Raw genomic sequence first — 14,709 nt, 5'->3', positions numbered from 1 at the left:
CTCGACGATTCATAACCAAACCCGCCATACATCATTTCACTGAATAACCAAATTTCTCGACGCGAAACACGCCACGTTCCTATTCGCGCGTGAATCAGCCAACTATTATCGGATTCGAGGCGTAAAGGTCACTGACTGCACTTCTTTCTATAATCCTCTAGGTGAGTTCCCTACTCCTACGTGAAGCAACGCGATCGAAAGAGTATACAGCGTCGTTTTCTCGCGAGTATTCGCTATCGGCACTCGCCGAACCAAATCTACAGATCGATAGGAACGACGATACCGACGCTTCAAACTCTTGGACGCGTCACGATTCACCGACGGGCTCCTTCAAGGACAATCTTTATCGCTGTCTGACATACGACACATATTATCGGCGATCGCCGCGGCGAAAACGCCCTCGACCAGAAATGACGAATCTTCCGGACACGGTTATCGAGTTGTCGTAACGTTCACGGCTCGTTTCTCTTGCTAACCAAAAGAGCACGGTAGGATAAACAGTGTTTGGATTGCTATAGGTCTCGTCACTGACCTGTTCAATTTTATACGTAGCTCTAATAAGAAGCGATCAACGATTTCAAGATTACTCATTTGAAGAATTAATCGCTGATGTATTTTAGTTGGTACGTATTGATAGTCTTTAGATATTGTTTCTCGCGAGAAAATAAGAAGATTCGTAGGGGTTAGTTTAGGTACTGTCTACGGATACAGTCTTCAACACAGTTTATCAATTATTCTTGACCTTTTATAGTCAGAGTCACGTTTGACATTTCATCTGAACTGAGGCTCGTACCTCTCAAGGCAATTCCAAAATCTCTTCTTTAATTTGGACGAATATAATTAATAAAATATCTATATTGGAAATTCTACTGCATTTATCAATTTATTTATAATAGAAATAAATGTTGTACGTGTTAAAACCGAGAAGAATCGAATGAATTTGGAAGAAAAGAGATGTGTTTTTAAGAATGAAACAGGAGCAGCCATGTTCACGGTTGGTGAAAAGGTAGTAGAAACAGAACGTTCGAGTACTTTAGCTCCCCTGAAAACGTTCTCCCTCGCCAATACCAATATTTGTCACAGATAAAATTATACTCAACCATATTTACATTGTTACCATCTCCCAAATGCATTCTTAAACCAAAGGGAGCTCCCAAAGTTTGTTTACCGTAGACAGTACCGATCAACCACGAGGCCGCGTGAGAACATGTTCATCCATCGCGTCTCCTGCGCTTCGTATTAAAACGCGTAACACCATCCTCTCCCAAACAGGGATTAAAAGCTATGTTATATACCGAGACATATGAAGCACTCATGACAAGCAAGCAATTAACCTTCGGATGGCGATGGCTGGGTCAATTTTGGCTCGTACAAATATTCCACGTCTTGGCTTTGCGAGCTACATTTACGTATGACTATTTTATCGAATTATATAAATCCATTTATCCATACTCCATTTATAGAAATCAAATTTTAATGCCCAATTGGATGAACTTTTGCTCGTTGTCTCCGTTTACTTGAACGTCAACTGCCATTATACGAAAGAAAAATCACTGGTATTATGCAAAATCAATGAACTCCAGTTACGTAAATAAGTTCCTCGGTAGGTTCTATAAACAGAGTTCTACGATAATCTTTTACTGTTCAACTAGATTCTATTATTGCATAAGAAGTCTTTTCATTCGGCTCTTTGCCGTAGCGTTGTAAAGTAAACATCAGACGTTCGCGATAAAAATGAGCCAGCATTCCTCAAACGAAGATTAATCAATGTTTGAGAACGTTTGTTCACCTGTGTCATCAGCCGATCGGCTCCGGTGCCCTCTTCATCCTTGAAGATGATGTCTGCGTTGTAGTTGGGCACGAGATCCCGGAACCTGGAATCGTGCCTGGACACGCGACCCTCGCTGATCCCGCTGGCCGGCAGCGTGTTCTCGCTAACGTTCGGCACATGCTGCTTGAACACCAGAGGCGTGAGTTTCCTTAGACCAGGACGTCGTCCACCGCCCCTGCCCGGTCCACAAGCCAGAACGAGGCCACCGTTGTCCAGCAGCGGTAGCCAAATGCACAGTATCAGCAGGAACACCTGGAGCAGCGAGGGTGTCGTTCCTCGCCTCCTAATCGTGCAATGATTGCTCGCCTGAAGGCCGCGACGACGATGATGATGGTGCACCATAATCACGTGGCTCTGCCTCGAGGACGACCCTGTTCGGTCACTGGTACCTCGTGCACCTCGCGGACCCTGCTGCGCTCGTGTTTGTCGAGCACGTCGACGGTACCACCGAGTCCTCGCCACCACCACCGCCGCCGGGTATCCTCCTCCTCCACGGCTGACAGAACGACGACGACGACCTAGACAACGACGACGAGGACGACGCGTTTGACGAGCTGCCGGTCCTTCTTCTCCTCCTCTTGCCACTGACCTCACTCACGCTTAACCATAACCAGGGCATCACACACCTCCCCTGCACGCACTCTTATCACCGTTGTGACCGTCGTAGCTGCGTCTAATCACCACACGCGAGAGCCAAAATAATCCACTAGGATTACGAAGGATTATTACACGTCGATGGTAATCGATCGCCGCGATAAGAAACTATAAACGAGAGCCACTGCACGAGAGCCTCCAGGGGGAGATCCTCTCTCACTGTTCGACTTCCCTTTCTCTTTTTATCCCTTCTATCGGTGGTTGTGACATTGGTTCGTGTATGCTATCGCTAGTCAACGAAGGCTCGATGTCCACCTGTGGGTGGTGCGCGTTAACTATCACGCGTCAGCGATAATGCGACGATATATTCCAAGCTTGCTTTAGTGTCAAATGTTTTCATCGTACATCAGAAATCAACAGGAGCCATTGCTATGCTGCTTAATCGGCTAACCGTAACACCACACACCCTCGTGAGAAAGAAAATTTCTCAAACTACGTTCTCCAAGATCGAACCACGCTCTCCAAGATCAAAACACGCGCAATTGAATGGAACGCGCAAAACCGACGACAAACAGAGATGAAACTTTCCTTCGATACGATAGCGGTCCGAGATGTCGAACTCTTTGCCAGTGTACCCGATCGATCTGACTCACTTGACTGAACTCGATATCCGAGTAGTCCGGAAGCTCTGTGGCGCACGTTTTCCGGACGAGTCAGTGGTGGGAAATGCGGGATGGGTTTCAGTAGGTACCCTTGCGTTGTTCCTTCGGTCTGTTCTTGGGCAGCAGGGTGCCCCTCTTCCTGCCCCCACCAAGGTGGCCAACGGCCGGCCGGGCCGCTGGCGCTGGTTGCAGCTAGCTGCTGGCCCCCGTGGGGCTCTCACGGCCTCCGATCTTCCAGGTAGTGGGGAGATGATACTGGCCCCACCACGACAGGGCCTTGTAGTGCGCGTTAGCGACGTCACTAGGTCCCAAGAGTCTCGATTGGTCGGGGCGGGGCGTGCGCGAGGTAAACGAAGACAGGTGCACCACGCTGGACAGAGATCGAATTGATTAAACAAAGACAGGAATATATAAAAAGAGAGGGTAAGAAGGAGGAGAGAGTAAGAGAGTCTTTTCAACTTTCTCCTCGTTCGATTCGGTTTGATCGTAGCCTATCTTCTCTCTTACTTGTTCGCCTCTCTTCCTCTCGCTCTTTATTCGCCAACGTTGCTCCTTCCTCCTTCGAATCTTTCCGTTTCTTCGGCTTCTTTGCCACGCAGCCTGTCCCTCTTCCTTTTACGTACCGATCTCCTCTTTTGCCCCTCTTCGCGTTCGATTGATCCTTCCTTTTCGTCCTTTTCGTTGTCGTCGTTGTCGTCGCAACAACGTTCTACCTTGTTACTCGCCTCTCCTTCTCTCCTCCAAAAGGTTCCCTCTCTCGCCTTCTCGGAGGGGGACTTTACGCTCCAAGAAAGTACCGCGCGTTGCGCCAAGATTCTCAATGACCGTGTCTTCTCTACCCCCGAGGCGGCAGCGTGTACATCTCGAGACGTAGGGTGGGCTGTGACCTTCACTTCTTCGTCAAGTTTCGCTCTTCTTTACAATTTTCGATGTTTCGTTCTTATTTTCTTTTTTTCTTGATCTTACTTCTTCTTTCCTCATGCCGCTTGTTCCAGCTGGCTTGTACTTCGTCGCTTCGCCCGATTACCACTTTTGTCACATTCCTACGCCGTGTCGGCAGACTCCCGGGATCTTATTAAACGCGACGCTCCTCGATTCCCCGAATTCCTGGTGACGAACAACCTCTTCGATTCTTCGTCCATCTTCCGCCTGCAATCAAGCTTCTACTCGTGTGTCACGGTTATACAGATCGGATAGATCGTCGTTTCTGTTTTAATGAAGTTTGAAAACGTGTGTTGTTATTGTAGATGAAACGAATTCAAGGACGGTGTACACTTGGAACATACGATCGAACTGTGAAAGGAAGTGATCGATCTTCGGTTATAAGTGGCGCTACGGTTATCGGCTCTTCGGCACAGATAATCACGCCGCGAGCTGATCCACCTTGAATTGCGCGAGGTTATTCGCGTTTTTCTCCATTTTTCTTTTCCTTCTTTTTTCTTTCTTTTCGAGGAAAATCGTGAGGTTCGTTGATGGAGTTTGGAAAATGTAAAATCTTGATCTTTTTAATGTAATGGAATGCTATTCGCGTTCTTGAAAAATTAAATGCAACTCTAGGAATTAATTTAAAGACATTTCCTGTTTCCTTTGCTTTCTTCGCACGTTATTGACCAGTGTGCTCACATATACAATAAATCGATTTATGCGATATTTATTAAAATGTACAGTAAAAATAAAGTTATCGAAATCTATTACGTATAGAGTAGCTGGTCAAGAATAATTAAAAAAAAGTGTCCTATTAAAATATAATTCGAGATATTTAAGAAGCGACACTGATTTCAATCGGTTTATATTTTGTAAAAAGAACGGGGTAATTTTAGGAAGATCGAGAGAATAATGAAGTTCACAATAACGGATATTTGTAGGCTGTGTGAGTAACCGAACATCTGTCATGCATTCGTGCGTTACACAATGTAACACTTTCTTAAGACCAACTTTTCTTTCAAGTATTTCTAAAATATGCATACTCGCCGTAGTACCGACGCACGAAATTCCAACAATCACTGCAGGTATGATTCAATGACGTCTTTGTAAAATTAATATTTTTCTTAAACGTGCTGGTATCAAATAATAACATTTTTATTAATTTATTTTGTCAACAATAACCGTCACGTGTAAAACGTTAAAATTAAAACTTCAGATTTTCGTCTTTAAGACGCGTTCTTTCTTTACTTGCGTTCATAAAATTTTACGATTTTTTATATTATTTTATAAAAATGAAATAAATGAAATCACGATGAAGATTGCTACGAGAATAATACTATATAACAAACAATTTTTGTACAAGAACTATTTCTATTTCTAAAATGAAACTTTCTATATATTTATTCTTTAGGTATATAAATTATTACAATATGAAGGCTTCAAAATTTCGTGACTTTTAACGCGTGTACCGCGCTCGAGTCGATTGCCTGCCGTCTCTCACCCGAGACATACACAGTGAACGTGTTAAACACCAAAAACAACGTCTCAAATGTGCATTAACATTTTAACTTCGAACAACGATATGCATCCATACGTTGACAATAATTAGAGCTTCCTACGCATACACTCGTACAGTCAGAAATCTCAAGACGATTATTGCATGTATCTGCTCCAAAATTGAAAAAGAAACGATGTACCAAACGTAAATAAAACGATAGAAACGAGTGTATATATATTCCAGAATATTTTGTCGTTACTTCATCGAGATTTAAAACGAGAAGATTATGATGTTCCGTATAAATAATTAAGGAACGAACAAAAATTTGAAGCGACAATTAATTATTATTGGTTAAAATAAATATAGGAAAATCCCTCGGCTTTCCTCGGAGTCACTGATAAATTAATCTACGTGAACTATGTAACTAGGAGAAAAATAAGAATACGTTGGCCGATTGTTAATGCGTCGATAATCACTGCTCCCAAATTGCCAACGAACAAACACTCGATTTATATCAATTGAAGAAAACAACAGCGGAAAATAGAAAACGGAGAAAGCGAAAAAAAAAAAATACCGGTGACTAAATATCGTGCAGGTATCGAATCTCGCGCTATGCAACGTGGAACAGCACGTACTATATACCTGATACGATCGCGACGATAACCGCACTCGAACGTGAAGAATTTTGTGACGAGAAACGCGAACCACGGGTGGAACGTCACCAGCCACAGCTATGAGCCAACTGATATGAAAGTCGAAGTCTAGCGAAGGACGAGGAGGAGAGGGACGAGCCACGGCCTACCAAAGTGTTCGGTTTACTGATAATAAACATCTTTTGTGAATAACTGGCCGCCCCACCAAAGTCGTTCCAGCGGCAATCTATCATTGACATACCCGAATTTACACGGTATATACAAAATCCTTGGAATCGTCAATAATAACAGGAAATTTACGCCGTCTACCAGGAAAATACTTCCCTTCCCTTCCTTTGGGAAATGAGATAGAGATAATCGAGATAATTGTATTTGGATACGCCTGGGCTAGAACTTTTCTCTCGTTATTCTTATGTAATGATTGTATTAATACTAGAAAGAGCAGATTAATGAAACTGATCTGATATCAAATTTCTCGTTTCTGCAACTACCGGATACGCAAATGTTTTTAGTAACGTTAATTTTTGTTTAGTTATTAACGATCGGTAATTTTAATGTTACACGAATCAGAGAGATTTTTTGAAGTAGCTCGAAGAAGGGATATATTTTAGTAGCACGATGATGTTTGAGTTGTTTAGTTTGGACTGGAACAGATGAGGATTTGAGGGACCTAAAAATCGCCGTTTTGGGGAAAATTTGTGCGAGAAGAGAAAATGAAAATTTCGTAAGAATTAAATAGAAAGTAACAGCCTATTATATAGTTATAAATTAGGAAATAATTAAGTTTCTATATGAGAAATTCATCCATGTAAAACCTTACGACACCAGATAAGCGATTAAAAATTTTTCTTTCGAAAATATGTAGTTATACAACTATGATTTATTGTGAACCGATTTTGAAAAATTTGTCACAATGCGATGAATATTAAAGAATAATAGTTTCTCTGATAACGCAAGCGCCAAAAGGAATTATATTCTGTAGAACGTGTACTATTCGAAGAAGAATATGAGAGGAAATTTTCAAACAGAAAGAATCTTCTTTAGTTTTCGTTTAGTGAACGATATAGTCAATTGCTCTTAGACTTTACAGCATGTAGCTACACATGTCGGACAAAATTTTTAACATTTCTGCGTACGAGGCTTTCTATCGAATTGTACGAATTCTTCGCATTACCGATATGTTGCTCGAGCTACTGAAAATAACGATATTTACAGCTTAATTTCTCAATATGGAATGAGGATACAGATTTTGCTTCGTATAACTTTCACTCAATTTTTTTCGAAACTCGAACCACACTCAGAACTCAGAAAGAGTACGTTAAATAACTTCGAGACAATGCTATGTAAATGCCATTAAAAAATCCTTCTGTCGAAAAATCACCCTATAAACTAGAAACGTGACCAGACAACAGAATCTTCATACGGTATGCTTTCCAGAAACTAAAACATTCATAAGCATCGAGAAACAACCTGAAAAGATCCTCTAACAATAGTAACAACACCAGCAACTGTTGGAGCAAGCAAAGGCGAAGACAACAGACGGACCAGAGATTAGTGTGGCTGACCTGCGTAGATAAAGACGGTGTTCGCCAAACAAACCCCTTCGACGAACCACGTAACCAAGAACCCATCAAACTCACAAACACGCTTTCGTGTCGAAGAATCGGCAGACACGCTTGTATTAATAGGATTCGCCTGGAAAGCGTGAGAATGAATCGGCATGAATGACCTATGGAAAACCAATATGTAGTCGGCGTTATGACGTGTAGGCATATGTACAACGAATCGTAGGGAGAGACACGAGGGGGTAGAATTACGGCCGAATGAAAGCATAAACGTCGCTCGTTAACGAAGCCGATGCCAGAATCGCTGAAACCCGCCGGCAATAAAAGGTAACGAGTATTCGCGATAGTTGTAAACATCCGTGGAACGCTACTCCGGAACATTTCATAATCCTGTTACGAGGCACTTTGACTTTTGTGGCGGCTACAGTGGCGGAAATAAAAGTGCGCTATCAAGACGCGAGTAACACCAACGCTCTGTTGCCGCGCATTCCAAAGACGCGTTGTATTTGAATTTCGCGGCATTATATCGTTCCGCGGTCACTATTGAACGCTAGTTGAACGCTAGATAAGAGAACGAATTGTTCCTTTATCGGGACTATTCTGTCTGGAAGAGGGCTTAACCTTTGGTTTACAAAATTTTAAATTAAATTAGAAGACGCCTTACATTCGAATTTCACGGGCTTATTTCGATCCACGATTACTATGCAATTGTATGCCAGACGAGATAAAATCATTGTTTGAAATCTCTTTCTCGATATTGGAACTAACCCTCAGTTTGCATCATTGGGTTGTGGCCAATCTGCAAGAATTTCAATTAAGTTAGAAAACGTTTCGTTATAATGCACTACGTTTGAAATTCGCGGGATAATTTCGATCCGCCATTACCATCGAACGCTAAATGCAATTATTTGAATTACCGTTTGGATAATTTCTTATTTGAAATCCCCTTTCGTATATGGAGTTAACCATCAGTTAGCAATCATTGGGTTACGCAAAAGATGGTGATTTAAATTATTACGCGGATCGCTTTTTCAATTGGAATTTCCTTTTTGATCGTTGGGTCATAGGTAATTTATAAGAATCGACATTAAGTTAGGAAACTCTATTTCACTTTAATGTCTCGAATTTCAAGTTTGCAGAATAATTGTCATATACTAAACTACTAAGCTATTAGTCTATTCGAGCTATTTTCTCAATTGTAAACTCTCTCTTGACATGGCTAAAATTACTTTAAGCCAATAAGGATCGACATTGCGTTTCGTGTACAACAATTGTTCAATGAATGAACATAGTGTCTAACAAAATCTAGAAGAAACCAAACATTAAAAAGTAACCGCAACTGAATCCACAAACTGCACGATCATCCTTAATGAAACAAAAGAAGAAAGACGAGAGGAAAAAAAAATTCCATGTGACGACACCATCGCGGGCTATCCGGGTCCCGGGTGTCCCTTTTACAAAGTAACACGATCCACGGAGGAAGCTGCGCCAGCTCGAAGAAGGTAACACCGGTTCGGACCTCTGTCCGTAGTGGCCCTTTCGCGTAATGGACGGCTCAAATATTTATCATCGGCCGCGTAATTTAAGGTGCGTTTAGCAAACGGAAGACGACGCGAAGGGAAAACAAACAAGTCTCAGGGGCGGTGTAAGGATCGGCAGCGAGGTGGAGAATGGGTACGTAAAAGGGTAGGGCGGGCGAGTTAAAGGGTGATCCAAGGAGGTGGAGGTGGAGGAGGAGGATGAAGACAGAGGAAAGGAGGTAGTGGTAGGATAAGGTCTACAAGAGGAGAGGGGGCCAGCAAGGTAGAGAGAGAAAGAGAGCGAGAGTAGAAACGACAGTGTAAGAGCAAGACGAAGGGGAAAACGACAGAGGTAGAAAGAGTAGCTCAAAGGGACCGCCGCGGGCCCCAGAGGGCTCTGTGAGAAGGCACAAACCCCAATAATAGCACCAGAATTTATATACCTGCACGAACTCGGTGGAACGGTCCCGGGGCTGCGGGTCCACGGACCCAGGGACGGCTTGTTGCAATAGCCGAACAGAGGGCCCATTCTTCCACGATTCATTTCCTTCTTCGACCGCGTTTAACCTCGATTTACTCCCTCTCTGTTAGCTCAAACGGTTTACCAACAGCATGGATCGATTTCCCATTCACGCGCGGTCACTGAACTATTTGACACCTAAGCGTGGCGCGTGATCTTCGTGAATGTAACTTGTAACAAGTTGGAGAACCTTGATCGAAGATGACGAACATAATGAATCTCGGTTGGGGACTTAAGCTCGGATAACCGAAACCTCCAAGGTAGAGGCGAGGTAGATCGACCGATCACGACAAGGAACTTCACGTGTATACACCTTAGGACTGACCGGCCCTGGACCCCATCAGCGGCGGTCTAGCATCCTCTACAGAGGGAAGAAGAGCCCGGCAAGGGGCTCACGGTGCGAGCAAGAGGAACGAACTTAGATGGATGAAGAAGGATGGTGAATGTGTAAGCAGAAGAGAGATGGGATGAGAGTAGAAGCAGCAATTCGTGGCGGGCTGGAGAGCGAACCATCCATCACCGAGGGCTCAAAGCCGTATCTTCTGGTGACCGGTGCCCGCCGTGACCGGTGCTGGATGCCAAAGCACGGCCAAATATTGTGAAAGGTCCAGAAAAGGCAGGAACGTGAAATAAATTTGCTCTGCCAGCAGGGTAAGGAACGAGGAGAGTCGAGGTAGCGAGATAAATAAGGATGGAAAGCGACGAAGAGGGGCGACGAGATGGAAGGAGGGAGAAAGGTAGAAGGATGATACTCTTCTGGGTAGCTCGAAAGGTTGCGCCTTGTACTTGTGCGTGTCGAGATGGAGAGAGGAAGAAGGCTCTTTAACCACTGTCGGCTCTTTGAACCTTCTTCGTCTCTTTCTTTCTTCAACCATCTCTTCGTTCTTCCTTTGACAAGCTCGACTACATTTCTCCTTTCCACGAGTTCCACGCTTCTTCCTCGTGTGCACACGCACACGTACAGACGGGAAACTGGCCGAGCGGATCCAGGAACACAGAACAGCGCCATTTACATTTTACACGCGAAAATACGCTTTACGGGCCGGGGCCAATCATCGCGCCCCATCCTGACAGTTTATCCGCGTCACGCGCGCACGCTGCCCTCGCGATCCAGACGAACAAGAGCTCGTACCGTGCGAATCGCCACGGGGAACGCATCTGTTCGCGCGTTTCGATGATAGATCGCGGCTCGATCGAATATATTGTTCATTCTTAGCTTGTTAAGAAATTGAAAGGATGCTGCAACAAGAAGGCACCTTCACTTTCCTATGATTAGAATAAATTAATAAAAAACAGCTAAAACATTAACCGAAATTAAATCACTTTTACAAACGTGTTATAAGTTCATAGTCGACTAATCTTCGTAACGACAGACTTTTACACTATATTTTTGATATAAAAACCTATACTTTTCTTTCTGCTCCGATAGATACAATCTAAATATTGAAGCTGCATCATTGTTTTTTCGAAATAGATTTGTTCCGAATTTATAGGTTTTTATGGATATTGTGATGGGAAGAAGGTGATGTGTGGAATGTGAAAGGTGAACGAAAGGGAATGCGTATGCGTGGAATTGTGTTAATGACAAGGAAATCTCAGATGATGTATACTGATGGAATGGGACAAGATGGAAAAATTGCAGCCTGATTGTGGAAAGTTAAATCAAAATATGAAATAGTAATAGTACGTTAGAATGATGAGTAATAATATTGAATTACTATTTGTTTACTCTTGGTTTGTATTATAGGTGAATATGATAATTGGAATATGACTATAAATGAAAGATAAATTATGAATGAAACAAAACGTAATAAAACAAAGAGAAAAAGAATTTGAGTATTAGAAAAATAACTGGATATTCCTTACTTGCACACAAATAGAAGTGAAGATTTTCCATTTGGTTCAGGTATTATACAATATCCAATTTGAAAAAAAATTAACATAACATGAAACTCTATGCCTTATGTCCAATAAGTATTAAGTTATTGAATCTAATTTCTTCGCCAGTGGAATAGATGTTGTTTAGCAGAATCTTTCTTAATGGTTTTATTATTTCCCCGTATCTTCCATACGATTGTTCTCTCCTAAATACAGTACATCTGTTCACAATAATCTACAAATAGAGAATTCACTCAGAACCAAAAAAAACTAAATTCTAACCAGTAAGAAAATAATACATACATGGCCAACGAAGAATCCAAAAGCCATTTATAAAATCAAATCGATTCGGTGTACCACCTACGGATCAATTTTGCACGTATACTCCCGCTTCGCTACTTTGTCGAAGGGATATCGCGTAGATAAAGGGACAGAGCAAAACGCGATCTTTCATCCTCGGAATCACATTTTACGATCCCTGCGCCTTCTCGTTCCTCTTTCGGCCTATTGATGCTTGTTAACGTAGCAGCACCTTGGCCATGCTCTCGAGCCCATAATCTCCGCGAACGCCACGGATCCTCTCTCGTCGCTGGATTAATAATCCGAGAAGTTCCGAGGGGAGTGAAAAAGCAAGACGGCGCAGAGCTTGGATCGGAACCTAAGGAGAGACATAGGAGACATAAAAAGACAAACAGAGATAAAAAACTGGCAGAGGGAGCCGTGCTCCCTCACGGAAAAGTAAAAAGACAGAGGCAGGTTACAGAGACAAGAAAGAGACAACTAGCAAGAAGGATAAAAGAGGAAAGAAAGGTGGAAGGGTACAGAGATCGTAGCTCGTAAGTTAGCACGTGGTCGAGTCGAGCCGTGCGAAGGAAACCGAGAAGCGGGAAAGGAGAGGTGGAACGAGTCGAGTGGGCTTACCACCTCATCTCCTTTCTTTGCCCACTGACGTAGATAAAATTCTACATGGCTCTTGTGAACGTGACACGAGGAACCGTTTCTCGCGACGAATAGCAATAATGGAGACGCATGGCCCCTTTCAAGCGTAGCTCTTTTACGTAGATCACCACATTAGACCTGAAAAATATTCCACGGAAGAAGTGAAACATGAAAAACAACAAAAGGGCTACCGAATGGGATCCCTTTTCTACTAATAGAAAACAGATTCGATAAATCCTTTGAGAGTCAACTTCTATTGACGCGACACAATAGAAAAGTATACAATAACTCCATGATCGTATACAAATTGGCCCGGTCGTTTGGATTCCCAGGCTGACTGTCCCGTTTCATGGTTGGTAACGAGGAGGCCACCTAATTAGAATTCCATTTCGCGGTCCTGTCGGCGGCAATATCGCGCGATCTACACGATCCTTCGTTACTTACGCCACTGTCAGCACCTCCACCCTCCTTCAGTGTTCGTCTTCGGGGCCACCTCATCTTCGCGGCCCGGACGGAGCCAAGAGACAGCGTGGACCATGTGTAGCAGCGTCGCAGTCGAAGGAGAAGGTGGGGGCGAACCCCGCGATCCGCCAGGAGAGAAAGGACGACGAGCACGTAGCCGTGTCTCGGAGCAGCGAAGAGCAGCAGTCGGCTGGGAAGGAGAGCGAAGTTGAGCAAGAAGTTCTCGCAGTGGAACAAGTAAGAATTCCATGGTGGAAAGAGAGGAGAGACGTGCAAGCAGCGAGAAAACGAGAAAAACGCGGTGAATCCGTAGAAAAAGAGAAAAAAGAGTGCGCACAAGAAACAAAAGAAGAAAAAAAAAGAGGGACGACGCGAGGAGTAAGAAAAAAAATGGAATGCGGGAAAGACAGAGAAGGAGGAAGGTGAAACCGAGAGAGAGGAGCGAGAAAAAGGACGCGACGAGAGCGTAACGGAGAGGGAAGAGCCAGTAAGGAAGAATAGGAAGAGCGAAGAAGCGAACGTAAGACCACACAGGACGCGGCACGCGCGCGCTCTACCGGGTGGGCCAGCACACGTCGGCTTCGGGCGTCCTCGTGCTAAATCGGCCCAGCTCGTGCGTCCTCGGCTGGGCCCGGTGGTCGAGTCCAGCCGAGGCCACACAGATCGCGCACGCGCGAACGCTTCCTGGGTGGCATTCGCCTGCCGGCCGGCAGGCCGAGCATAAGGTACTTCTTCTCTCCGTTCCACTGTGGGCCGTACAACCTGTTAGTGTCGTGCCATCCACGCATTATGCCCCTCGTTCTTTCCTCGTCTTTCACGGCTACTCTGTCGCTACCTGTCTCACTTTCTCTATCTCCTTTACGCTACTCGGTCTTTCTCTTCCCTGCCAACGAGAGAGGCCTCGAGGCTCCTCCTGCCTCGGGTACCTCCGGCATCACGAGCTTCTAATAAGATTCCAATTTGTCAATTAGGGGGAGGACGGGATCCGGGCGCATCTTCTCTTCTTCTCCTTCACCGCCACCTTCTCCCTGTCGTCTCTTTCTCTCCGCGTTAGCACCTGCCTCGCATTAACGACGTGCAACTGCGACACTTGAGTGGCTGCCGTACGCGACGTAATCTCTGGCCGATCTTCCTGCGCGATTTAAACCAGCACCGTTCCGCGCTTCGAGATAGATACTCTCCATACACCGCTGCCATTTTTTTCTTTCCTCCTTTTTCTATTGTTTCTAAGAATGTTTCAAATTGTTTAAGACCAATTACTTTAAGATTGTTTTTAAAAAGGAACCTTATTCGTATTTTATCTTATGTTTGTCTAGTTTTCTTTTATTAACAATAAGGAGACAAACGTTTCTCACCAATATGACGAGCCGTGTAGCGCATCATTCCGCGCGTCAGTTTCATCAGCGCGATTACATCGCGTGTACGAAGTTCTTACGCACACGTCAACGTAATGAGCTTCGCCGCTACGAGCTGCATTCTCGTGACGCGAGCCACCCGCTGGGTCTTCTCGCTCGAGATCGTGCTGGAAACCGAGAACGATTTCGGAGAAAATAATCGTCAGATTTCTCAGTAACATTCCCCTCGTAATTCGAAGATCTTCGAACTTTGTGACTCGGTACTTCTTTACGTTATTGAAATTTAAAGGCATGTTCTAGATTCAGGC

At 44.0% G+C, this 14,709-nt stretch overlaps 1 protein-coding gene and 1 long non-coding RNA gene across 2 annotated transcripts in view; both read right to left on the bottom strand.

The window, feature by feature from the left end:
* The window catches only part of LOC117230734 (sonic hedgehog protein A), an 83,643-nt gene extending 77,243 nt beyond the window's left edge, over positions 1–6,400 (bottom strand). Inside the window, exons 1-2 of the mRNA XM_033488453.1 lie at positions 6,152–6,400; positions 1,790–4,380 (exon numbers count right to left, since the gene is read on the bottom strand). Coding sequence (XP_033344344.1) covers positions 1,790–2,173 — 384 coding nt within the window. The 5' untranslated portion in view covers positions 2,174–4,380; positions 6,152–6,400. The remainder of the gene's footprint in view (positions 1–1,789; positions 4,381–6,151) is intronic.
* A 5,576-nt stretch (positions 6,401–11,976) lies between these two features.
* LOC117230803 lies at positions 11,977–14,709 on the bottom strand. Its single transcript, XR_004492867.1, has 3 exons — positions 14,402–14,709; positions 12,567–14,272; positions 11,977–12,303 (listed from the first exon to the last, which is right to left on the bottom strand). It is a non-coding gene; the product is annotated as an uncharacterized LOC117230803 (long non-coding RNA).

Source organism: Bombus vosnesenskii, unplaced genomic scaffold (assembly GCF_011952255.1).
Source record: "Bombus vosnesenskii isolate JDL3184/JDL3185 unplaced genomic scaffold, Bvos_JDL3184-5_v1.1 scf7180000013267, whole genome shotgun sequence".
In the NCBI taxonomy this organism is placed as follows: domain Eukaryota; kingdom Metazoa; phylum Arthropoda; class Insecta; order Hymenoptera; family Apidae; genus Bombus; species Bombus vosnesenskii.
The sequence above is the reverse complement of the archived record's forward strand: the minus strand, read 5'-3'. Positions and strand labels throughout refer to the sequence as shown.